This window comes from Charadrius vociferus, unplaced genomic scaffold (assembly GCF_000708025.1).
Source record: "Charadrius vociferus isolate BGI_N301 unplaced genomic scaffold, ASM70802v2 scaffold126, whole genome shotgun sequence".
Taxonomy (NCBI): Eukaryota; Metazoa; Chordata; class Aves; order Charadriiformes; family Charadriidae; genus Charadrius; species Charadrius vociferus.
In genome coordinates, this window is record NW_009648894.1 from 982,347 (window position 1) to 1,008,414 (window position 26,068).

A 26,068-nucleotide genomic window follows, 5' to 3' on the forward strand; every position below is an offset into this window, starting at 1 on the left:
GTATGTAAGTATGAGATTTAAAGTATATCCATCTAAAGTGCACTCAGCTGCTTCTTTCTCAGAGCAGAACAAAGACAGTTAAAAATAATTTAGCAGACTGGTGTTGAACTGTTCAAATTCTGCCACTTGCATTCAAATGGAAGGAAACTTTCAAATGCCAAGTTTGAATTTTGTAAGCATCTATAGATTTCAAAATGCTACATGTGACAGGATATTTCCTTATTTAGAGCCCAGAGTTTTCTCTTTCAACTAAAACTCTGCAAAACTGAGAAGGAGCCAGTGCCAATTGGTTCCTTAAGGACTTCTACTGCAGCAATGAATTTCATCTCATCTCTTTGTGAATAACAAGAAAGAAATGAAACACCTGACTTTTTCTACAGTCCTAGTTTTCCTGTCTTTCGTTCATACTGCTTTTCAGACACTCGGTGAGTCTATGATTTTTATCCCCTGCAAAAGTGGATGTGAAAGTGGGCATTTTTGTTGTCTTGCTTGTTTCTCAGGCTCTTTAAGATTTTCAAGCAGCTTGGCTGCCCTGCGTTTCATATTCATCCTAACTGGAGTGGTCCACAGAAGTTTAAAAAAGATGCAGATATAGAGATATTTGTTCGCTTTTGAAGAGAGGGGGAAAGTCAAGATGGGGTAAAGCTGGGAATCAGAAGTCAGGACAGAGTCATGTACACAGATAAAGATTTCCTTTTGCATGCAACTTAGTTATTGGTTATGTCTGCTCTGTGAAGTAGACGATCTGCATAGTGCGCTCCACAGTCCCTGTCTGTTTATGTGATCAAGTTACGAAAAATGAAAAAGAGAAAGGAATTAAATAGGGTGCAGTATCTCCTAGCTTTAGAACGAGATTGTGTGGGATGAGATGGAGCTTGTGGACTGATGTGAGATGCAATACTGTGGCTGAGCAGATGCCAGTGAAAAACATTCAAAAGATCAGAGTCAAGAACAGCCCTGGAATAACCACTACAGCTTTCAGAGTAAGGATGGGAGGCATAGTTAAGGCTCTGAAGTTGGCCACAAACAGATCACAGCTCCCTTTTGATGTAAAGAAGGTGATAAGGTTCAAGGACATTTTTCCTTTATCTTTCAGTTCATTAGATTAGAGGAGTGAGGTACAAATCACAGCTTCGGGAAGCAGACACCATGCCGAGTCAGCTGTGCCAGCATTAGCCTGTGCAAAAAGGGGGTCTCCCCTCCGCTCTATGAGCTGGGACCCAAACCCACATTACAGCCCAAGCACGAACCTCACAGTTCCTAGCGAGAACTTGCATTATTAGACACAAAAATACTACGAGGGGCAATAGCTGAAACTTAGGGCACTACATGAAGCACTTATTTAGTTAGCAGTAAGCAATAAAAGATCTAATAAGATTTAAAACCTTCTGTCTAAATAGACAAGGAAAGAAGAAACTAGGTCTTCACTCCAAATTTAGATCTGAAGAAGTGAAAATTCATAGATTACTAAGCTGGTCAAAGTAATATGGGCCTTCTTGGGAGAGCTCAAGCATTAAATACAGATATCCTAACAAGAACCACTCTTCCTGTCATAGCTTCCCAGAATTTCCCAGACACTTTCTGCTGTGTTCACTACTCAACATTAGCTGTGCCCTAACATCCCACCCTTGTCCTACAAGTTTACTTAAGCGTTTGGAACGGTATCTCACTGTCCCTTATATGGTTATTCTCTCAGATGGATATGGGGGCGATGCTACGTCTCTGTTTCCAGGTGGGGATTTGAGGCACAGAAAATTGAAGGGCAAAGCCTTGCCCTCCGGTCCCATAGGTCCTACAATATTCCTTGTAGTCCAAATTTCACTCCCTCACAGTCCTAAGCCAGAGGGAATCGTGTGCTACTTGACATTTTGAAAAGCAGGCAGCTGTGTTCACGGGGCAATGCCCAGCGCTGACTGACCTGCTTTACACATTGGCAATAGAACCGCAGTACTGGGCAGCTCCTCCCAGCAGGGCCTGCTTTTCTCAATGGATTACTAAATTAGGCTCCCTATAAGCCTTTGGGAGTGTTAACTAACATATTTAGCATTCACATATTGTCTTTCCATAACAATGCACAGGCACACACCCATCGCATCTTTATCTCTTTGTCCTGCCTGGTGTTGGTTCTTGTGAGAACATTTGTGAGTTGGTTGTGTGAATTATGTTGACTGCTTATGACAGACGTACTAATGAGAGGCTACTGGAACAAGGCAAGATAACAAGTCACTGTTCCACAGTTTTTCATTCTAAACCACCCCAAACTATAACAGAACATGCCAATTTCAGAAGGAGCAAGAGTCACAGAAGACTCACTCACTAAGTGTATTAAGTACAAATGCAAACCTGCGGAGAGGTGTTGTCATGGTTTAGGCCATGTATGTAACGTGAGCTAAATCTACAGTGCATGAAGTGATGGCAAATCTTCCAAATCTTTAGTAAGGTCTGTTTTGGAAATCTTGGAAGAAATGTGTATTTCAGGAGGGATTTAGAAAAATAAAATCTACTATGCTCATGAAAACTCCATTACAGAGATGACATTTTTGAAGCTGTCATAATGTATTTTATGTGCTCTTATTCCCCTGTATTGTATTTACATGAACTGTACTTATTTTTCCTTCCCAAAAGGAAATGAAAGTCTTGAAAATGCTGCTTGATCTTTGCAAAAGTGACTCAGATTTACAGTCTCCTGGTATGAGTCACATCAACATAGAATCAACAGCACATTTCTTTCCTCACAACCTCCCCTCATCATGTGCTCACCATAAATATATTAATTCTGATTATTTTGTTTTACAGACAACAAAATATTTTTAATACACAATGAGGATACTAAGCTCTGTTTATTTGCTCAGAGTTCTCATGCAGTCACAACAGCTGCTTGCAATAAAAACACTGAGTTACAAAAATTCAGGTGGGTGTCTGATCACCAGGTGATGAGCGTGGCATTTGCACAATGTTTGGGAGTGCCCCACAAGCAAAACCAGGCTAAAATTTCTTTGTACCCCTGCAACAAGAAAAGTGAACTCCAGAAATGGGAGTGCAGAAATGCAACCTTGGCAATCCAAGGGGAAGATTTATTTCTCAGTGCTGGCAAAAGAAAAGAAGACAATATCATGCTGAACACAGGACCAGTGATGACGAATACGTGGAAGATCTATGGAACCATGGATGATTTGTGTTCTAAAGGCTATGAAGGTAAAGTTTAAAGGTTAATCCTGACAGTGTCTTTTTTGCTTCACAGATAGGGTCCTTTGATTTCTGCTCCCCTTGGTCTAACATCAGCTGTTCCACCTCAGGCAATGTTGGACTGGAGGATGATTCCTTCTCATACTCAGGCGTGTGTTCCCCCATCCTGGAGACGTATGGGTTCTCAGCTTCAGAGACAATGTAGCATGTGCAAAATGGGCATTTTTGTTCTTTACTTTTAAAGCAAATGGTGGATATAGGCTATTTTCAATTGCTAGCTTTAATCAGAGCGCTTTATTTAACTGTATACTAGTGAAACTCTATTAGCATTGTTGGATTAAAGGCAAAAATCTTTAATACTCCTATAGGGAATATAAGGAAATAATTCCATACACGCTACCATTCAGTTCTTCTAAAAGATTTCAGATGACAAAAAAACCCACATTGTTTAACAGTTAAATTAATTATTTATTTTTAGTGAACGATGTGAAAGTTAAACTACATGAAAACCAAAATAATCCTATTGTAAGAAAATTATTCTTAAATATATGAGACAAAAATCACTATAGTTTTTTCATAATTCTTGACCACAGTATGAAACTGCTCTGTTTCCAGCCATCACAGCTGGCAATACCATAAATAAATGGTAAATTTCAAAACCTACCCAGAACTTCCTTGGAAGACACTGCTGGTGACAGTAGGTCCCCAGTTGCACTGGTGTAAGACTTTTAACACTTTCTCCACATACGCGTATGGAGTGTACAGATAGGTAGAGAACTGGGTCCCCAAGATTCCTGTACCTATATTATCATTTCCCTTTTTCTTCCTCAGATATGTTTACACTGTTAGGAAATGCCAACGGAGCTCCATGTGTCTTCCCCTTCCGGCTGAGCGGTAAATGGCACGCCGGGTGCACGGCTGCCGGCAGGTCAGACGGCTTGCTCTGGTGTGCGACAACCCCCGACTTCGACACGGACCATTTGTATGGGTTCTGTCCAACTGGCAGTAAGTCCCAAATGCTGTCACAGATGCTATAACACAACACTGTTAGGTAAACATATCAATGCTGTGAAGTTGTTACTAATATGGAAGGGAAAAACCTTGTAATGACTGTGTTTTACTCAAAAATGTCTCTGCCATGCTGTAACATTCCTTACAGATGAAACAAAAAAGTTTCCTATGAGTCTGCAGTTGGGCTGGAAGTTGTCTGGGTGTGCCCATCAGTAGCTACCACCCAGGAAAAGATGAGTATGCTTTAAATATGACTGCATTCCACATAAAATCATCTGAAAATGGAGACGCTACTCACAGCCTAATTCTCCTTGCCTCACTGCTATTTGTGGGAACAGTAGTATAACCTTTTCTACCCTGTTCTGTCTAACAAGATTTGTCTACAAGCACAGGAGGATGCAGTTTGTTTTCTGAAAAACAAAATAAGAAGATCGCCTCAAAGGTCTTACCGAAATAGCAGCATCGTTAGCCTTTCCCTTGTACTGTTTCAGATAACGTTACAAGATAGTGTTATCTGAAACATTTCAGATAATATTACAAGATAGTGTTATCTGACAGATAAATGTATGTGCATCTGAGTGCAGGATGAAGGACACCAAAATACGGTGTTAATGAAGACATTAAAAATGCTGCCTCAGACTAATTTTTAAGTGCTCTACCACAGACTCACTATTTGTCATTTTGGTAGGAGTATTGCACCACAAAACCAGATTCAGCTCATTATCAACCACCAAATACCATCACCATTTTCCCTGATATTACTGAAAATTATTTCCTGGCGCAATATTGCATGCAGCAGCTTGAAAAATCCCAGAAAATCCTCACTGTATAAACTGGCACACATGAAGTATTTGGCATTATAAAATTTCTAGGACACTATTACTAACAGCTGAATCTACAATTAAAAAAGAATGTTAAAAATCTGAAGTGAATCAGCAATAAAGAAACACAATAAAAATAGAAAACATTTCTTCTAGTGAATTGTTCGAGAAATTCACAGTTTTAATCACAGCTTATTAGCACTTGCCCAGGGAACAGTTTTGCTAAGAGTGGACTCTCACAAGACAGATTCTAGATTTCAATTGCCTTGAACACATCCAGACTAGAAATAAGGAATATGGTTTAAAAAATCATAGAATCACAGAACCATTTAAGTTGGAAAAGACCTTTAAGATATTCAAGTCCAGCTGTTAAGCTAACAGCCAAATCCATCATGAAATCATGTTCCCAAGTACCACATCCACACATCTTTTAAATACCTCCAGGGATGGGGACCCAACCACTTCCCTGGGCACCCTGTTCCAATGCTTTATAACCCTTGCAGTGAAGAAATTTTTCCTAATATCCAATCTAAACCTCCCCCGACACAGCTTGAGGCCATTTCCTCTCATCTTATCACTTGTTACTTGGGAGAAGAGACCAACCCCCACCTCGCTACAACCTCCTCTCAGGTTGTTGTAGAGAGTGGTAAGGTCTCCCCTCAGCCTCCTTTTCTCCAGGCTAAACAACCCCAGTTCCCTCAGCCGCTCCTCATCAGACTTGTGCTCCAGACCCCTCACCAGCTTGGTTGCCTTTCTCTGGACATGCTCCAACACCTCAATGTCTTTCTTGTAGTGAGGGGCCCAAAACTGAACACAGTGTTCGAGGTGCGGTCTCACCAGTGCCAAGTACAGGGGGACAATCACTTCCTAGTCCTGATGGCCACACTATTCCTGATAATAAGCCAGGATTCTATTGGCCTTCTTGGCCACGTGGGCGCACTGCTGGCTCATATTCAGCCAGGTGTTGACCAACATCCCTGGGTCCTTTTCTGCCAGGCAGCTTTCCAGCCACTCTTCCCCACGCCTGTATTGGTGCAAATGTAATTAATGATGACATATCTTGAAAAGCAAAGTTCCCATCATTGGAAATATTTGCATTTCAGTTCTATTTCAGCCAAGAATTAATTCTGGCATAGCCTATGGGCTGCTGAACTGGTTTATAGAGTAGATAATGACCAAGTTGCAGTTTTGCTTTATTGATCTCTTTACACTATTTTTTTTCACCTTGAGATTATCAGATTTGACAGGGGAAACTGAAAAAAAAAGGATGAAAGGCCCATCTAATGTCAATGGTAAAGTCTCTTTTACTTAACAAAGAGGAAGTTAACAGAAAAGTATGGGTTTTGGGGCTTCGAGCCTTATTTGCTCCAGAATCTCATTTCACAAGTAAGTTTGCAGTTAAATTATTTTATAACGTTTTGTGTAAGGTGTTTATAACAAACCACAATACTAAATGTCCTTTCTCTCACACAGACAATGACAGATTTTGGAGTACAGATCCTTTGACAGGAACCCACTACCAGATAAACTACCAGTCAGCTCTCACATGGCACCAAGCAAGGAAGAGCTGCCAGCAGCAGAATGCAGAATTATTAAGTGTCACAGAGATACATGAACAAATATATCTAAGAGGTGAACTAATAAGCAAGACTTTGTAAAAAGTGTCTAATAGGTTTTTTGACTGATTACAAATGTTTCAGTGCTTTAATCACATTATAATGAATAGCCAATGTAATAATAGCATATGCACTGCTAGAGAAATAGCACAACTACTAGATTAAGCTTTTTATAGGTGGAACTTTTGTAAGTTGTGTAATTGCCACTTGAAATTATTTCTAGCATTATTATTATTATTTTGAAGAAAATTAAGAATTTCCAGCTAACTAAGCAAAAGTTGGTTCAACCTCAGAAAACACCAGAAAGATCCCAGAAATGGACCTTACAAGAAGGAAAGTCATTACAGGAGGCAGTCATTATATGATTTTTTGTGTTAAAAAATCAGTATTCTTCACATATATCTAATGAAATAGACTTTTGGAAATACCATAAAAATTTTATACAAAACACTATTAAAAATCTAAAGACTTTCTCAATTTATGCATGGACTCCGTAGAACCAAGGCCCTGTATCAACTGTATCACACTCAAGCAAACTTGTAACATAGATGTTCAGTGTTTCTGTTTTCAAACCTTATTGCTTGCATAGAACTGTAGAAAAACATTAAATTCAGATAAAGTAATACACAAAACAATCTTTTGCCATTCTCTACCCTTTAACTACAGAATAAACTCTCTGATTTTATTACCAGTAAACATGGATTCTGTACTGAACTTAGAAATCACTAAGCAGACATTTATTCTCTTCCTCTAAACTTTGAACATGCAGAGCATTTCCTAACAAATCTCATTAGAATTCAATTCTTTTGGTTACCTAGGTTTGATTGACAGCAAGAGATCGTCTCTCTGGATTGGGCTTAACAGCCTGAATCTCAACAGCGGCTGGCAGTGGAGCGGTGGCATTCCCTTCAGATATTTCAACTGGGCACAAGGTACTAATCATTTTTTTAACAGTTTTTGGAATTAATCTTTCCTGACAGAATGATGAATGCATATTAATTACTTTCCTGTAGTATTCCCCACGAACACAAGGAAATGGAGTTGAAAAGCTTATGAGACGTGAGATTAAAAAGCTGCAAACGATGCTTTTCTTCACTGGTAATATCACAAGGAGTTTCAAGCAGACGAGTTAAATAAACTCACCTCCTATCAGAAGCAGATAAAGTGAAAAGCACTAGTTGAGCTGTAGCATGCCAGGAATGCCTTCAAGTCAGTTAAACCCTCTGTGTCTCTTCTGTTCTCAGAAGGGTTATCAGACCCCACATCCTGCAAGGACTCAGCTGTCAGTGAGCATCAGTCTTGCAAAGTCTTCCCCTTCACTTTTTATGCTTTTCCCCTTTCCTTGTCTCCTCTTTAAAATTCAAGAGAGAGAGACTGTGAACAGTGTTCACAGCATTGGCAGTTTATCTATGAAAGTCGTTTAATAATTGTCGTGGCAACAGCTGGTTGCAGCAAATGCTGAATGTTTGCTTGCTGAATAAATGCACACATATTCCGTCTTTTGGCCTTCCCCAAGTCTCAGAGGTGCCATCTGTTTTTATCTGGCACAGAGGATGAAGAGAAAGCCCAGAGTCGCCGAATCTGGTAGAGGGTTTTCAACCTTCTGCTGAGCTGGTCAAACTCCTTAAGCCTTGCAGAGAAGAATAGCAGCTGGCTCTCATGCCAAGCAGCCCCCACGACTGGAGTTCCTGTAGCCCCACATGACGGCTATTATGATGAGTTAATCTATGCATTTCCAGCTTCCTGAAAAATAAGTTGCACTTTTGGGGGGAAGATTAAAAAAAAGTTCTCACACTGTGGACCTTTCTGAGAAGAGGAAAACACTGCCCATTCCCCAAGGACAGAGGTCCTGGAGGGCTGGTTGCAGAGGAGAGACACATAGCAAGTGTGAGGACATGTGAGGAGGCTCTGCTTGCAGCAAGAAGCAAATCTGCAGCCAAGTTGCTGAAGGGACATGCATAAAGGACCTTTCCAAAGGGTCTGAGTAGAACTTTTTTGTTCCAGCACACCACTGAAAGCTGCTGGACCAGAACCTGATATAGAAACAAAAGACTCCCCTGCAAGGGCATTACAGAAATGAGGAAATTTGTTTTCACGTGTGGTTTGGTATGCCTATCCAAAAGATGTGCCTTATATTTTATTTTAGGAATTCTGTATTACTATTTTTGTGCTCTGCTAAACACAGCTCTAGAAACTTTTAAGCTACATAACACACCCCCATGAAGAGGAAGCCTACCCTGTCAGGCTTTGTCCAATCTAGGTTCCCACCACACCATACTCAACTGCCAGACAACATATCCCACAGATCAGTGGCATTTTGCTTTTGTCTCACATTTTTAACAAATAATATTCATTCACTGTGCTTGGTTTACCTCTATAATGCAGAGCTAGAACTCTGATTTTCATGTTTCAAAACGTCTTTTTATTGTGAGCAGCTGACGGTTCTTACTCTGAAGAACACTCTTCTCTCTTCACATCTGTAAAATTCCTTGTCTGAATATGAACTATGTTAAGATGCTGCCTTGCTGTGTTCCTGACCAAAGATACTAGCTCAAATTGTCCTCTGATTTCATGAATGTAATGGTGTGTTTTAAGCTCATTACTTAGTCCTATTAACATAACTGGGTCCTGGACACAAATTGTGTATAAAACTAGACGCTTTATGAGCTGTGAAACTATGAACTCTGATTTAGGGGGATGGGAGCAGTCTTTTTTCAGTGGTGCCCAGTGATAGGACGAGGGGTAATGGGCACAAGCTTGAACATAGGAAGTTCCATCTTAACATGAGGAGGAACTTCTTTACTTTGAGGGTAGTGGAGCACTGGAACAGGCTGCCCAGAGAGGTTGTGGAGTCTCCCACTCTGGAGACATTCAAAACCCGCCTGGACGCTGTCCTGTGCAACCTGCTGTAGGTGACCCTGCTCTGGCGGGGGGGTTGGACTAGATGATCTCCAGACGTCCCTTCCAACCCTAACCATTCTGTGATTCTGTGATTTCCTACAGTCTGTGTATGGCATTGCAACTGTAGCAGCACCAGGTATCCCTTCGATGTCTGGACTCTTCAGTCCTGCATCTACTGACTGGGCAACAACATAATTTGTTCTGCAACTGGTTGTGAGCTACATATTCCTCAGCAGATGTATGGCTGACCCCTATGCACAGGCGGATTAAACGGGGTGGGGCAAGGAAAGGACTCGCTGCAGCCTTTCCATCATCATGGGCTCAAAGTTTAGTCTCTCTTCTGTACAAGCCAATAATTTTCACAAAACTTATAGGAATGTTTTATTCTTGACACCGCTATTCTGCCACCAGGTATGGCAAAAAGTATGAATTATGCAACAAGCATCTAAAGAAACGTTTCTGTGGGTACTTTTATATTACATTTCCTTATCTCTGGTAGAAAAATAACTGTAGCAATGAAGTTATGAGTCCGTAATTGACACTTGAAAAGCCTGAAAGTAAATTGTTCTTTCAGCTGCTGACATAAAACCTGTGCTACAGAAAAATAATTTGGTTTTTATTCTATGAAGGAAGCCCTGAGCCTGAGCCTGGGAAATTCTGTGCAGTACTAAATCCCAGAAGAGATGCTAAATGGGAAAACCAGCCATGTGAGCTGAAAGTTGGCTATATCTGTAAAAAGGAAAACTCCATACTGGATCCTTTCATTCTTCCATCAGGTATGTCAAGAAAATAAAAACCTTTCGATAAAGACAGAATTTGTGTCAACAAAATGAAATTTCACAGCTATTTAAAATTAAAAAAAAGCATTGCCATTTCTTCTGCTTTGATGAGTGGCACACAACAAAGCTGTTATTTCTTTGGCCAAATATATTTAAATACTGTAAATGTTCCTGGAACCCAGTAACAAAACAAGCAATTTGTATTTCATGTTATTGTTCACGGTTCCAGAGGCACTGGTCTAAGCCATACAGTATAACAAAAGTATCATGGACTGTATGGACATGAAAATAGTGTTAGAGATGCCTCACCCTTCCTGCAGTGCATTCTAATGAAAACACACAGGCTTATCACTGAAGTCTTGGAAAGATGGCACCAATGGGCTCAAACCACCTTATACAGGGAATTCCAAAATATTCATCTGTCCAAAAGTGAGTATTTCACACTAGTGAAACCCAGTTACCAGGGGCTCCATTATTTTGTTTAAATGCATTGTTTTCTGTAAAAGTACAGTATGCAACAGCAAATAAACTAAAATGTTTAACATCTATGAGCAATGAATAGAAGTACTGCTTATCTGTCATCACTCCATTTTCATTCTAATTAATTAATTGATTTCATATGTAATTGCAGTTATTCTAGACTTCAGTTTGAACTGTTTAAACACTTGAAATATCTATTGATTTTGAGGGCATGCAGAGCCTGTTAAATGCCCAGAAGGATGGCTGCCCTACGGAGATCACTGTTACATGGTTCACAGAGAGCCCAGAGTATGGAGAGAAGCCCTAATTTCCTGCAATCAGAGCAATGGCAATCTGGCCAGTATCCACAACCCCGAGGAGCATGGCTTCATACTGTCTCAGCTTGGCTACAGTGAGTATTTCTACAGGGCAGCGTTTGGTACCAATGGAAAATTATATTATTATAAATCTTACAGGATTTTAGGGAAAAAATCTTATTTGCCCGATATAAATATTTATAGGGATGCCCACAGGTTAAAAAAACCTGAACACCAAAAAAACCACAAGAGGAATCATCAGTGCTCTCTTAATTTTCTTTTTCATTCTTTTCATTTTGATTTTCATTTGTTTTTCACTGCATTAAAGCACTTGAAGGAAATAACAGCTCTAGTTACTGCGGTATTCGGGTGGATTATCTGCCTCAGACACCTTGTAGCTGTAGATACAGTAGTGGACTTTCACTGATAAAGCTGAAGAATCTCATTTCCTGCTGGTATCTCATTTCTTAACTTCTTGAAAGAAGAATGTGAATTAGATCTTAAAATAAACTCCACTGTCATTTAATCTAGACAAATTTATATTGTAACATAGCAATTTCAGCTTATGCCCATAAAATCTTGCTCCGATGAACTGTTTCAACTTGGGTACTAACACAAGTGAATTTCTGCTCTTAGAAGCTGTGGATGAGCTGTGGATTGGTCTGAATGATCTCAACACTCAAATGTACTTTGAGTGGAGTGATGGGACGCCTGTGACATACACCAAATGGTTGCCTGGAGAACCAACCCATGCAATCAATGGGCAAGAAGATTGTGTCATTATGGCAGGACAGGTAGAATCATTCCACATTTGTGTAGCGCTATACGATTTGATTTTTGTTTCTATTTCTAGTGTTTATATGAATGCAACTTAGAAAAAAATCAGGGAATGGTATCTTTATTCACTCAGAAAGATCGTTATTCTAAATTAAATTTAAAATTAAATTAGAGATAACTAGATAAATGTGCATATCTGATTGTGAGTGTAAATGATATGCCACACAAAGCTTAACAGTCTGCCCGTGACACTTGGTTAGCTTAACATAACCTCAAAATTGAGCACAAATATTTGGAATTCATTAAAAAGTACAGATCTTTCTTGTCCCATTGAAGCAATATTTAAAAAAAAAAAAAAAAAATCAGTAACATTTCTAAAGGGAACAGGTTCTGCCTCACTACTTTTCACCTCTTCCCAAACTGCATCTAGGATGGATACTGGGCAGACAGTGCCTGTGATAGAAAGTTTGGTTACATCTGCAGAAAAGACCCACTGCAAGGAGTTTCTGGGACAGCAAAGACTGACCCTGACTGCCTGAAGGTAAGAAGAAAGTGCAGCCAACAATCTGGTTAGCAAAAATCCATTGTTTTCACAAGCTGCACTTGACATTGAAACTATTTTTATTTCCCTAACGAGTGTGATTGTATGTCAAATTCAGGGTGATAACTTTCACTACACTCCCTTATTTAAAATAAAGCTATTTTGAAATTTTTTTAGTCAATATGAATCAGGCCCATTATCTCTCAGAACTGCCTGTGAAAGAGGCTAAAGCCATTACTGTGGTTTTCTGCATATTCGTGATATTGTTCTACAACCATCTGTGGTTATCTAAGACGTAGTACAGACTGGGAATCATTTCTGGACTATGTGACATGATGCAAGATCACGAAAGAACTTGCTGTTAAAGGCAAATCAAACCAATCAAATTGCTTTTATGAGTGAATTTGTTTTGAACAAGTTATTGTATCCCACTGCTTTTTTTTTTTCTTCTCTTCTTCTCTCTTTTTACTTTCCTATTTACTACTGTTCTGTATTTAGTAACATTTCCCACAACCCCATATGAGGAACAGAGCTCAGGCCTGGAACCAGGCAGCAGCCAAATACTGAACACAGAGTTTATTAACTTTCTTGGGTGCAGCAAGCAAATCTTGAGTTGATGTATAAGGGAAAAGTGACTTGGAATTCAGCTGTAATTTTGAGGATTTTGCTTTTCGATAGTTTTTATGCCACCTCTTCAGCCAGACTTTTTAGGTGAGCTGATGAGTTAAAGCAATTAATTAGCCTAGTTACTGTTCTTTTAGCCTAGAAACATCAGGAAATTTGAGTCAGCATCTCACTATAACCCAGACTACTCTCTTTGGTTCTGAGCAAAGAAGTGTTTTATTCATCTGCTTCTGAATACTCTCCATTCTGTGTGCCTCTGACTTTTTTATCAGCCAAATATTATCAGTTACTATTTGTCAAAAAAGGGGTACTCGTATGCATTAAATCCTTCTGGTTGTTTACTAAGCTTAATTTCTATTGGTCCACTGGAATTCAAATTAATACATTATTGCAATAGGTTATATTAAAAATATGTTGATTTAAGAGTATACACTGAAGTTCAAACACTAAAAAATATGCTCTTTTTACTGCAAGTATGTTTCACATGTTCTTGACAGGGGTGGGGAAGACATGGTTTTTACTGCTACTTGATTGGACATACCTCTGTAACGTTTTCAGAAGCAAAGAAAACCTGTGAAAGGAGCAGTGGTTATTTAACAAGTATAGGAGACAGGTATGAAAAGAGTTTAAAAACTGTGTATCTGATGCAATAATATTGGGATTTCATAAAAAAGGTGAGAACTTGCTGAAAAAAATTGTGAAACCAGAAAAACAGGATTTCCTTTTACTGGAGAAAAATTAATCAATAAATACAGTATGTCTTCTCTAACTAAATATACTTTACACATTCATGTTTTCCTGTACTTTACTCAGAAAGAACAGACCACAGCTGCTTCTGGTCTTTTTCAGTACAGCACTGCTTCACCTGCTACTGAAGCTAGTCCATCTGGTACCCAGTTAAGCAGCGTATTTCCACAGAAAAGGAAAACTAATAGAGACTCCAGTCGTTCTAGTCTGGTGTAGTTTAAGATGCTAAGAAATGACAGATTAAGGGAAAGCTAGGCTTAATACCCATCCAACTCCTGTCATTTCAGATATGAGCAAGCCTACCTGACCAGCCTCATTGGTCTGAGCTCTGAGAAGCATTTTTGGATTGGTCTCTCAGACACGGAAGAGCAAGGCATGTTCAAGTGGGTGACTGGAGAAAGTGTTCTGTACACAAACTGGAACGCAGCGATGCCCGGTACTTTGCCATTGGAGTAAATTTACGCTACTGAGGAACTTTCTGTGTTGTAATTCTAAACTGTTTCCCAACTTTGCACAAACACATTCATGATGATAAACATGAACATTCTGCCTTTGAAGTAGGAGTGTCTTTCATACATGTACGTGACACTGGAGAGGCACCACCTCAAGTATTGTGTTCAGTTTTGGGCTCCTCACTACAAGAAAGACATTGAGGTGCTGGAGTGTGTTCAGAGAAAGGCAACCAAGCTGGTGAGGGGTCTGGAGCACAAGTCTGATGAGGAGCAGCTGAGGGAAGTGGGATTGTTTAGCTTGGAGAAAAGGAAGCTGAGGGGAGACCTTATTGATCTCTACCACAACCTGAGAGGAGGTTGTAGCGAGGTGGGGGTTGGTCTCTTCTCCCAAGTAACAAGTGATAAGATGAGAGGAAATGGCCTCAAGCTGTGTTGGAGGAGGTTTAGATTGGATATTAGGAAAAATTTCTTCACTGCACGGGTTGTCAAACATTGGTCCCCACCCTTGGGGGTATTTAAAAGATGTGTGGATGTGGTGCTTAGGAATATGGTTTAGTGACAGACTTGGCAGTGTAGGTTGGTGGTTGGACTTGATGATTCTAAAGGTCTTTTCCAACCTAAATGACTATGATTCTATGATTTTCCATGATGCCATGAAGATATTCCTTTTCTGGCTCCTCATTGCTTACAAGAGCAAAATCAAATAGCGTAAAGGGTGAAATCCCTTCCAGCCTGGGCGATGGGCTGGCAAATCTTTGCAGTGAGTGGCATAGGAGAGAGGCATGCAAGGGATTGTTCATACACTTGTAAAGCTTTTCAAAGGGGAGGGAAGATGACGAAGGACTCCACTTGCTGGTTTCCGCTTTTTACAACGCTCCTCCTTTGAGCAGACACTACACTTAGTATTTCAAAGTCTTTTGTAAACGAATCACATGAACTGTAAAAATGTCAAGGGAACCACTTCAAAACACATTTCAATTTTCTTTTATATCTCACAAAGGGAATGAAGCCGGCTGTGTTGCCTTAAGGACTGGAAATGCCGCTGGACTATGGGATGTTCAGAACTGTGAAGTAAAGGCAAAATTTCTCTGCAAAAAACAAGCTGAAAAAATCACTCTTCCTCCTGCTCCTGACAACGTTTCTGATTCCAAATGTCCATTGGGTTGGGATACAAGCAATAGAACTAATTCATGCTTCAAAGTAAGTATTTATTTATTTTTTTTTATAATCCTACTCATGAGACAGAAGAGGACCAGATTGGTAGGGCATCTAAACTTCAGAGAATGGCACATTATTGCATAAATGTAGCAAGCTTTTACACAACTATTCATGGACATCACTTCAGTTATCCCTCTATCAGCGATATGTAAGGTTATCCAATTAGCATAAACTTTAATCCATATTATGTATGATATTTTTAATGTAATGTTTTCCTATTCTGCTATATAAGGCAGTCAGCAGACTTATTTTTGACATTCTGTAGACATAGTGTTCTACTTGTATCCATAGGTTTTTGTGAGAGAAGAAAACCAAAAGAAAACATGGTTTGAAGCCCGAGATTTCTGCAGAGAAATAGGAGGAGACCTGGCTGCCATTAGAAATGAAGAAGAGCAAACGGTGATAACAAACTTAATAATGTGAGTAAACAAAACATCTAATAATTGATATTTTGGTGTAACAATACATTATATAGGAATAAATGATAATATTCTTGAGTTGATCCTGAGATTATTAGTTGAAAATCTGTATCTGTTTATCATCACAGTCATAAGAAAATGAACTGAGAAAATGTTTCATATGGGTACCATTTTCCAAGACTTTTTTGGAGTTCCTAAAATTTGTCATCATCTGCAAATCTTTTAAATTGAAAAAAACCAACCCAACAACCAAATTGGTTGAATGCTCCTCCTTCAGACTCAGTTTGTTCACTGAACCATTTTGAAACTAAACTGTGACTTCCAGCAAACCTGAACATTTTTTTTCTCAAAGAACACTATAATCTCAACATCAAGGAAGAATGCACCACATTTTCAACACAATCATTTGCAAAGTAGAAAATTTTAAGGCATAAACCTCACTGACCTGCTAATGGGAGTTTGCTGACCAACAGCATTTTTTTATTTTTAAAATTTCTACTCGAAGTCTTCAGTAAGTGTGAGAGTTACTGTTCCGCTGCAAAATTTAGCAGAGCTAACCACATATATCTTCTTCCATGATACATTTTTTTCACACTCTAGAAGAAAATCACCATCATCTCAGCCTTTCTGGATAGGTTTGCAGTGTTTGGATCCTGATGGTGGGCTTTCCTGGAGTGATGGATCGCCGGTGAGTGTTTGATCTTGCCAGTTTCTTTCTGTTCTGACTTTTTCACTGTTGGAGCTGTTTCCATGACTGCTGTGGATGAAAGTAATGTCCACCTTACCAGTGGGTAACACTAAATCATTATTCTTCAAAATGGTTTGGAAAAGAAAAAGGCCAACAAACTGTGAGGTTATACCACGACAACAGTGGTAAAATGGAGGACTTGTTAGAGCTACAGAAGAGATTATCAAAGTGGCAAATATATGAGAAAGGTCTCTCCTGATATTTATTAGTCTCTGGTGATATATTGCGATGTTCCTTTCCCCTGCTATTCATTTATAACCTCATTCGATTCCAGTTTTCATGGGACTGCTAAAGTCTGTTAAATGCTGTGTAAACCCAGAGCCTTTCTTTTTTCTTGCGTAGTGACCATGGTGCTTTAATAGCCCACGAAGGCTGCGCAGCCATAGGAGGAAAGTAAAGAGTGGTTTGAACCTTCAGTGCTACTCCTCTTTCCTTCCAGAGTACAACTTTTTTCCCTGATTGAAAAGAATAAAAACCAAAGCTGTGTTTCTTCTGTAGGTGAATTATAAGGCAAGTCATTATTTTTACAATACTGCGTTTGAATATTGTGGAGCAATCAGTGAAATGTCTTCCACGTCATGGATTAAGGTGCACTGTGAATACAGTCATAACTGGATTTGTGAAATAAAGAAAGGTAGGTTACTTTTTACTCTAAACACACATTAGGAAGAAATTTAAGCTGAATCCCATTCTATCAAAACAGGAAGTTCTGCAAGGTACATGCTGGTAGAAAATCTGGTTGATTTCACAGGAATTTTGCATAAGTAAAAATAGGTCAAGACAGAGAAATACTTTCAGAATACAGTGTTTCAACTGGGATATTTTTTTTGTTTTATTTTAAAAAATATACTACATGATAAGCTTTACTGAAAATATACTTGTTTATGTAATTATAGAATCACAGAAAATAAGTTGAAAGCAAACCCAAAGGCTTATCTGGCAAAATCCACTGCTCTACACAAAAGCAGATTTTTGTCAAAACAGAAGCTTTGACTGACATGAAACTGTATGTTTCTTGGAACACTTACTTGTAGGGAATTTCCAAGTTGGGGGCTAAGGGGGCAGAAAGGGAGAAAGAGAGAATTACAATTTGGAAAAAAAAAAGATAACTTTAAATTTCTGTATCCTTTGTGAAGTGAAACTTCACTCCTCCACTCAGGTGTGGATAGAATGCTAGATAAGGACACATTAGTCACCTACTCTAACTTAACCAAGATGACCAGCATACTGGAATCATTCTTTTTGTGAGATGACATGTAAAGAAATTCCTATAACTACAGGCTTGCTGTAATGAAAAGATGATAATCGAAGCTTCAAAATTTATATACTTTAAGACAATAGGCAGGCTCACAACTTCCTCTCATAATAGTAGCTATATCTTCTATCTTTATACTTCTGTTTGGGTTTTTTTTGTTTTGGTTTGGTTTTGTTGATTTTTTTTTTTTACAAATGCAACTACTGTTGAGAAAGATATTCAGCAAAATAAGAGAGGAATAAATTATAGTTTTGTATTGAGTAACACATTTTACTTCCAAGACTAACAGAATTGTTGCTTTGGTGGCTCCCTGGACTTCTTCCCAGAAGCAGTAAGGGTTAAAGTTTAAAGTGATACTTTTCAAAATAAGATCATTTCTGTGCTGCTGAATTATTCAAAATAATCTGATCCTAACCAAGGCACAGCGTCTCAGCTTCTCATACTTAAAGAGTAACAGTCATAGACATCTATCTCAAAGAGATGTTGTGAAGATATCTTTCCTGGTAACTTCCTTTGTAAGTCCTGACCTGCATGATCAGCACAACTAAAAATCATTAGCAAAAGTGTCAATAGTAGTTGTATATTGTTAATTATTATTAGTGTATGAATGGCAGAAACTATAGCCTGAAGAAATTACAATTATTAGTCAGCAGTGCATAATGTCATACTGAAATATGCTGAAATGGCCATAATACTTTGTACTTCCAGAACAGATATATACTTTTTTTTTTCCTTTAAATCTTTTAACCAATCATACAAGAGATTATTTTTAAAAAGTGACACCACTTTTTTTTTCACTCAAGCATGTGTGTCACACACTTCATTTAATGTAACTACATATACAGCAACGCAAACATTACGATGAATTCCTGTGGAAAAAAAATTATAAAGGCGATGTTTGTTTTATAGTTTTATAGCTCTTGGCCTTGCATGTTTAGAGAAACATTGGTCCAATATCCCACTCCATGTGATGTGGAAATTTTTCCTTTAAATTATTTCTCAAAAGCTGGTGGATTTTCAGTCAAATGTGATTCTTCACAAAGTAGTTTCACAGAAAAAAAAAAAAATCACAGAAATTATTCATTTCACGAATGAATAATAATAAAATTTAAAATACTTCAAAGCAAAAATTTGTTTAGGATTTGAATTTCTTGTTCAGATCCAAGACAATGTCCATAAAAAATCTATTACTGTGCAAAGTATACCAACATTGAAGTAAAGTATTTTCACTCTTTAGTTTTCTTTCAGAAACAAGTAGTCATTCAGACTAACTTCAGTCACCTAATTTACGCAACATTCAGGATGTACAAGATGCCCTTAACAGAAATTACCACGACAGAGATGTAGGCCTGTAACGCATCTGTTATTCCCTGAACATCCATTTTTTCTCTGCACCAAAGACACTATATAAATATATTCTGCATTGAATATGTAAAAGATGAAAAACTGAAAGACATTAAGATAATTTCCACTAATTGAACATTTATACTGGCTCAACATTTGTGAAACTTTTTACATCTTCATTTTTTCCCCATTTCATTACAGGGACACCCTTGAAACCAGAACCTCCGAGCCCTTCTGCCGGTAAGCTTCTGTTTATTTTCTCTTATCTAAAGGGTGGTATCATGTAAAAACACCAGCTTTGTCTAAGACCTGTGAAGAATACAGAGATTCCTCTTCTGTGTTGCAGTGTATGAAGTCACAGAAGATGGCTGGTTTATAAAAGGAGACAAACAATATTTTTTCAGCACCGAAAAGACCTCCATGGAGAAAGCCAGAACATTCTGCAAAAACAATCACGGAGAACTTGCTACTATTCGAAATAATAGTGAAAGGAAATTTTTGTGGAAATGTGTAAGAGGAAATTTGGCTATGTTATACAATATATGGCCTATGCTTGTGAAGTACAGGAGAATGTGCTTGTTGCATAATACTATTACATATTTTCAGCAGTAGATTTAAATGTTCAATGAAAAAACATTTATTTTACAGAATAGAGCTTCTCTTTAGGAAAATAAATACAAAAGAATTTCCCATTTGCTAGGGTGGGTATATTCTTGTATATTCTAATCTAAATAGAGTTCTGCTTATGACCAAATATGTATAAGGAGCACTGAACAAGCAGATTAGATGTACACTGAGAAAACTGTCCTTTTGACAGTGTGGTTACCTCTCATCCGAACATCATACTCTAGAATACAATGTTATGGGTAGATGCGAGGCTATTGCCAGCATAGCTCTGATGGCCACATACCATATCAAGTTGCTGAACAAAACAACTTTTCAAAGAAAGGTTTAGCCTGGTCCAGGTCAGGGACTGATGAACTAAGACCTTCATAAATTAGTTTCCCTGCAACAAGTACCAAAACTGTTCATGTATTTCAAGGGCACTGCCTACATGTTGCCTGAGCGGTTCTGGCAGGCGCATGCCAAAGCCGTGGCAGGGACATGCTGAAAATTTAACAGCGTGGGTATTGCCTCAAATCTCTGCCATAATCCTGTTTGGTTGACTAATACCAAAGTAGCCACACAACCTCCTTTCTGTTTCACACTATTAGATGTTTGCTTTGATTGTGCGGGAAAGGATATGAAAGGAGAGGACAGAGAGCTTGAGACACAGGAATTATGTGGCTGTTTAAGAACAGGATAGTACCAAAAAATTTTACACTATTTTTTTTCTCAAGTCCTCCTTGTTTCTTTTTAAATTGAGAAAGCAATTTTGAAAGCTTTGATCATATCAGTAATGCAGCCAAAAGTGGGAAAGCAGCAATAAATAAAATAAAGCAAAACTATGTGTTGTATGGTATTTACTTCAACAGAGGTCCTCTCTGGTGACTACCCATGATCATTTATACAATGTGTATTCATCTATTTGCTTCCATAGCATAAAATTCACACTTTTTCATATTAGATATTGGAAAGAACTAACTAAAAGTACATTTTTGTGTTTAGATCTTAAAAAATGGCAAAGTGGAGTCATATCTCATAGGATTAATTCAGAATGCTGATCAACAGTTTAGGTAGGTAAACAAGCTACACAAGGATTCATACAAAGCGGTTGTAGAAGTTTTGTACTGCCAGAGTTCCTTCTAAAGGGACCACTAAAAAGGAAATAAATATAGATTCAGAGAGTTATATGGCATGTTGAAAACTGTGTTCTCCCTTGGTTTAACTACATTGTAAAAACACTAGTTTAAATGGCATTTTTATAGGTAATATACTATGAATACATAGATAATGTCTGATAAAAAGAAAGGCATTTGTGTTAATTGATGTGCAGGAATTTCGTTATCTAAGGTCTTTTACTTCTAATGGAAACTTACTTTACAGACAGACTCAGCTGTATTTTATTTTTTTTTAAAATATTTTTAGCATGTTAAGGTGGATTTTTCTGAACTGTTCCATGCACATTATCTGAGCAACTGCTATTGTTTTGTTGTGGCTTTTTTTTTCAGTTGGATGGACGGAAGCCCAGTGCACTATGCAGCTTGGGCCCAGGGTGAGCCCAACTTTGCAAGTGCTCAAGAAAACTGTGTGGTCTTAAATAAAGAGGATGGTGAGTTACAAAACTTTTTTAAAAAAGTACTTTTATGGGTACTGCTGTTCCCCTGTTCGTTAAAAATATCTTGCCAGCTTTAATCCATTATTTCCCAGCGATTTGAGAAAATATGCGTAGTAAAGTATAGGCATTATATCTGAGGTTTCTTCAGGGACAATATTAGCCATAAATGTGGAATAAAATAAACTGATTTTAATCGGGAATGCAGGGACTATTTGATCACTGATTTTTCAGCTGCAGAAACAATTTGTTCTATGCAAATCAACAGTAAATTGGTCTTTCAAAAAAATAATTAGAGAATAATTTTAAAGGAATAGAACATATATGGAGTTTCACACTTTATAGTGTTTTCACTGATAAAGCATTACTTTACACTTGCATGTTTCAGTACACCAAAGCTGTTTGGATGGGTTCTACCCAGAGATGACACAGTTGCCATATCAGCCATCTCGTATGGCCACTAGTCCCACAGTGACAGCAGGACCAAAGCCCTCCTGCAAGCAGTGATGATGGGAGGTAGAGTTGGGCTGAAGTATGTTATCTCACATTCCCAAGCAGATTGCTTTCAAACCTACAAGCACAGAAGTCAGTTCACCTTCCCACAAATTTCAATCTTATTCAGTGCCTTATTATCTATATTTAAATTGATTTCAGGCTTGTGGAATGATGTCAGCTGTGGTTTTTCAAATGGCTACATCTGTGAGAGGCACAAAAGTTTTAAAAACGCGTCAACACTTCCTTCAGCAGTACCTTCACCTCCTGGAGGCTGTCCTAAAGACTGGCTTTTGTTTAAAAATCAGGTATGTTAACATTCATCTAAGCACAATGCTATTAGTCCTTGGGAAGGTACTTAATGATATACAAGATGCCTTTTGATGTTGATTATCCAAAGCTGCATTAAAAATTGAACCAGTTGCCTAATTCTTGCAAAATGATGGGTTTAAAGGTTTTTAATTGTTTTCCTGAGAAGTGGTCATCTCAGATACATTGGAAAAACTGCTATATTGTATATATTTTCAAAAAAATTGAATTGAATTTAACTGAAAGTACCAACTATAGTGTAAAGCCAGTCATTTGAGCTGAAATGTATCAGAAATAAGGCCAAATTTTTCCAAATGAACTTCAATGTAATGCTTGCCTCTTCCCAAATGGCACAAACTTGATGTGCTTATTAAGTGAAGGTTCTATTTTCTAATATATACAATATTGTTATGAAAGCACTCACGGATACTCACACCAGTGGAGTTTATGCCAGTAAACATTTTTTGCATTTTTTGTTACAGTCATCAGAGTTGTTATTTTCCACAAACTGTGCAAGATAATTCTCTAACTGGTGTGCCACAGAGCAGAAAGTGAGCTGTAAACATGCAGAGGGCACACTATGCACACTTATAATTACAAAAACCCTTTTAGGGTGAATGTGTATGTGCAATGTGATGACTATGCACTTTTTAAGAAATCAGGAGTCATACACTTCCATTAGTAAAAGAGTTGGAAAAGGCTGAATACACACATGAGAACACACTGACCATAGGCTCTAGGTCAAAAACACTTCAGAAAGTTCGAGTGAATCCACATGAAACTGTGGGCTGGGCTTTACTAATGAAGTCAGCACTTTCGTCTTTACTAATGATGGAGTATGACTTCTCAAAATCTCTGAGTTAGTTAACACATTAGATGCTCATCAGACTCCTGCTGTGATTTATAAATGGTTGCTTGAGCTTCGCTTTGACTTTCTCAGTCCCTCACAGAGAGACACAGTAAATTTAAAATTTGTGAATGGTTTCAACTTGTTTCCAGAGCTAAGTCCCTGTTAATCTTGCAATATTATTCTGTGGGTCTCAGGCTAATTTCTACTTAGACTAGTGTAATTCCAATGTAAATTCCTTTTGCTGTCACTCACTAACAATCCATACTCATTTTTCCCTAGTGTTACAAATTTTTTGGCTCTTCCTATGAATATTGGTCTACTGCAAGAAGAAATTGCATAAGCCTTGGAGGAGACCTAGTGAGCATACATAATGAACAAGTACAAGGTATAGTGCAACAGCTCTTTAGGTAATAGACAGCATTTACTCTGAATACAGTAGTGATTTCCTGCAAAGAAGAACATGGCAAAAAGAGACAGTATGTAAATGTATGTATTTTATAATATGTATACTCAACATAAGCTATATGGCCGTGACACAAAATGTTTTTGGGAGAACTGGAACCATCTGCCATGCTAGTGATGCTAAGGGTTGCATTCTCCTGTCCGACGCAAACTGCTTTCCATTATTTATAGGGTATCAATTAGCATAAAATAACAAATTCGGAGCTGGCATTTGTAGTTTTAGACACAGAGAAAGAAAAGGAACCCATGGTGTCTTTCTGCCAGAAACAGAAAGAATATATTGCTATATCTCTGAAATGATTGCCTAAATTCTGCAACTTAATTCAGGAGTAGAAAGTCAGAGAAAGGCACATTTTCACCTTGCCTATGTTCCCAGGCTTCCATTTGCAGCTGTATATAGCTATATACATACATTTCCATCACTCAATCAGCTCATCCTGAATGTTGAAATAAGTGAACTCATTAGATAACATGGTGGTCAGACATATTTTTTTTTGTATCTTTCCTCTTTCCAATCTTGCTTCATAGTTCCAAATACTTTCACTCTTTGAGACTTTTCACAGGCAAAGGCTTGGCATAACCTTGAAATAATAAACTTGGCTAAATTTCTGATCAAATGCTAATTAAAATTCATTTACAAGACTTCAACAGAATACTTAAGGACTTGTTTATGACCTGTCTTGAGTGATGACATGACATGTTCATCTTTTCTATTGGCTTTTTTTCCAGCTTTTCTCACTTACCATTTGAAGGATGTTTCGAATGATCCCTGGATTGGCTTGAATGACATACTCAGTGAACTCAACTTTGTTTGGAGTGATGGAAGTGCTGTCTCCTATACAAACTGGGCTCCAGACTCCCCCAAACTTGTAGAACGTGTTTTGTTTCCCAGTCTGCGTCCAGAAGATGGCCACAATCTGCAACACGTAAATACCACTTAGCGTTTACCATCAACTTAAATCTGAGGAGCAATACCACTTCAAGTAAACAGCTCACTTTGCTACAGACATTGCCTCAGCCTCCTCCCCAAGTTGTTCATCTATCTTTACACTGGGATAAGCGATAAAAAGTTTCCCTGTTTGAGTATTCTAGCTATCTTGGAGCACAAAATAGCATTGCTGCAATTTTGCCAAAGAATTTTGCAGTGGACAGATTGAATAAAGATTGGACAGAAAGCATAAAGTTTTCTTTTTCAAAGCAATTTGCTGTTCATTTTGGAGAAAATGTAAAATGTAAATGCAACGTTAGCACTTCAGAAGTTAATGCACATTGGAAATATTTTCAGGTTTGACAAGATAACTTATGTCTGAAAAAGGAAGGAGGAGAGGATGCAAGAGGAAAGAGTTCAATTTTTTTCTACTCCTTCCCTATTTAAATTTGTAGTTGAATTGCTAAGGGCCAATGTCAACTACTTTCTAAACCAATCAAACTCTCCACTGTTAGCACTGAAATTAAACCTCAGAATGCTGTAAATAAAATAACGTCCTACATACTCAGACCAATATGGACTGATTTGCACACCCACACTGCCTTTCTTCCATTTATTTCCATATCTTGCTTTCAGAACTTGCCCTTCTCAATGTCATTCCACTCACTGTCCATCCTCCCTTCATTTTAGTATCTACATCTCTAGAGAACCCAGAAATCATACCTCTAGACAACAAGCTGGATCAGTACCTGAGCCAATTCATTCTGCTCTTGGCCCATCCAGCCATTGGAAGGATGCAGGAAGACATACAGAATATAGCACAATACATAGCTCTACTTTACTGCAGCTCTAATAAAGCTCCTGGGAAATATGAAGCAGGGCAAAAAAAGGACTGTGCAAAAGTATATTCTACTTTTCTCCTTCACCTTGAAGATACTAACAGCTATCTCCTTCAGAAGATCCTTTTCAAAGGAGCGAAATAACATCAAAAAGTCACTTAAGCTTAAGAAACTTGAGTTAAGAGCCACTAAAACAGGTGTTCCTAAAATTTCTGTGTGGCAGCTTAGTAGGCTGCTGCAGATTGTAATAAACTTGAAGTTGTAGCTTCTTAAGAACTCAGCACCTGATCTCATGTAGCTGAGAGAGAAATTCTAAGAACTAAAGCTGATCATAACTCTGTCAAGGACCATCGTTTAGATGATTCTGTAAAAAGTAACCACTATTTAAAGTTGACTTTGCAAGTTAAATACAAAGCATGACCTCCATTTATTTTTGTTCCATTCTTATTCAACAAACTTGCTGATAGTCATTCATTAGTGGAGACAGAAGGTGTGACAGAAAGTTCTTGAAAATAACAGTGCCTTTCAACTACATCTCCTCAAAAATAACCACATGAACAAGGAGGCTGAGCTGAAGATCACAAAGACTTACAAGACAGTACCAAGGTGGAGCTGGCCACCACAGAGGAGCCCAGAAAGGACCAAAAACGATAAAAGGAAGGTGTTTTGAGAGTTGTAATACAAACCGTGCAATACCAGAATTCAAAGAAAAAGGAGTAAAACTACCCAGAGGGTTACAGTACTTTTTTTTTTTAACT

General features: G+C 38.2%; 1 protein-coding gene across 1 annotated transcript in view; it reads left to right on the forward strand.

Annotated features, from left to right (window-relative positions):
• Window positions 1–355: 355 nt before the first annotated feature.
• Window positions 356–26,068, forward strand: part of LOC104288332 (macrophage mannose receptor 1-like) — a 33,540-nt gene continuing 7,827 nt past the window's right edge. Inside the window, 23 exon segments of the mRNA XM_009887123.1 lie at window positions 356–425; window positions 2,797–3,195; window positions 4,018–4,195; window positions 5,663–5,664; window positions 6,492–6,650; window positions 7,453–7,566; window positions 10,165–10,311; window positions 11,003–11,185; window positions 11,727–11,884; window positions 12,298–12,408; window positions 13,530–13,645; window positions 14,067–14,215; window positions 15,232–15,431; window positions 15,741–15,868; window positions 16,469–16,556; window positions 17,115–17,250; window positions 19,417–19,455; window positions 19,562–19,725; window positions 20,824–20,891; window positions 21,327–21,427; window positions 22,085–22,230; window positions 23,361–23,466; window positions 24,273–24,485. Coding sequence (XP_009885425.1) covers window positions 356–425; window positions 2,797–3,195; window positions 4,018–4,195; window positions 5,663–5,664; window positions 6,492–6,650; window positions 7,453–7,566; window positions 10,165–10,311; window positions 11,003–11,185; window positions 11,727–11,884; window positions 12,298–12,408; window positions 13,530–13,645; window positions 14,067–14,215; window positions 15,232–15,431; window positions 15,741–15,868; window positions 16,469–16,556; window positions 17,115–17,250; window positions 19,417–19,455; window positions 19,562–19,725; window positions 20,824–20,891; window positions 21,327–21,427; window positions 22,085–22,230; window positions 23,361–23,466; window positions 24,273–24,485 — 3,175 coding nt within the window.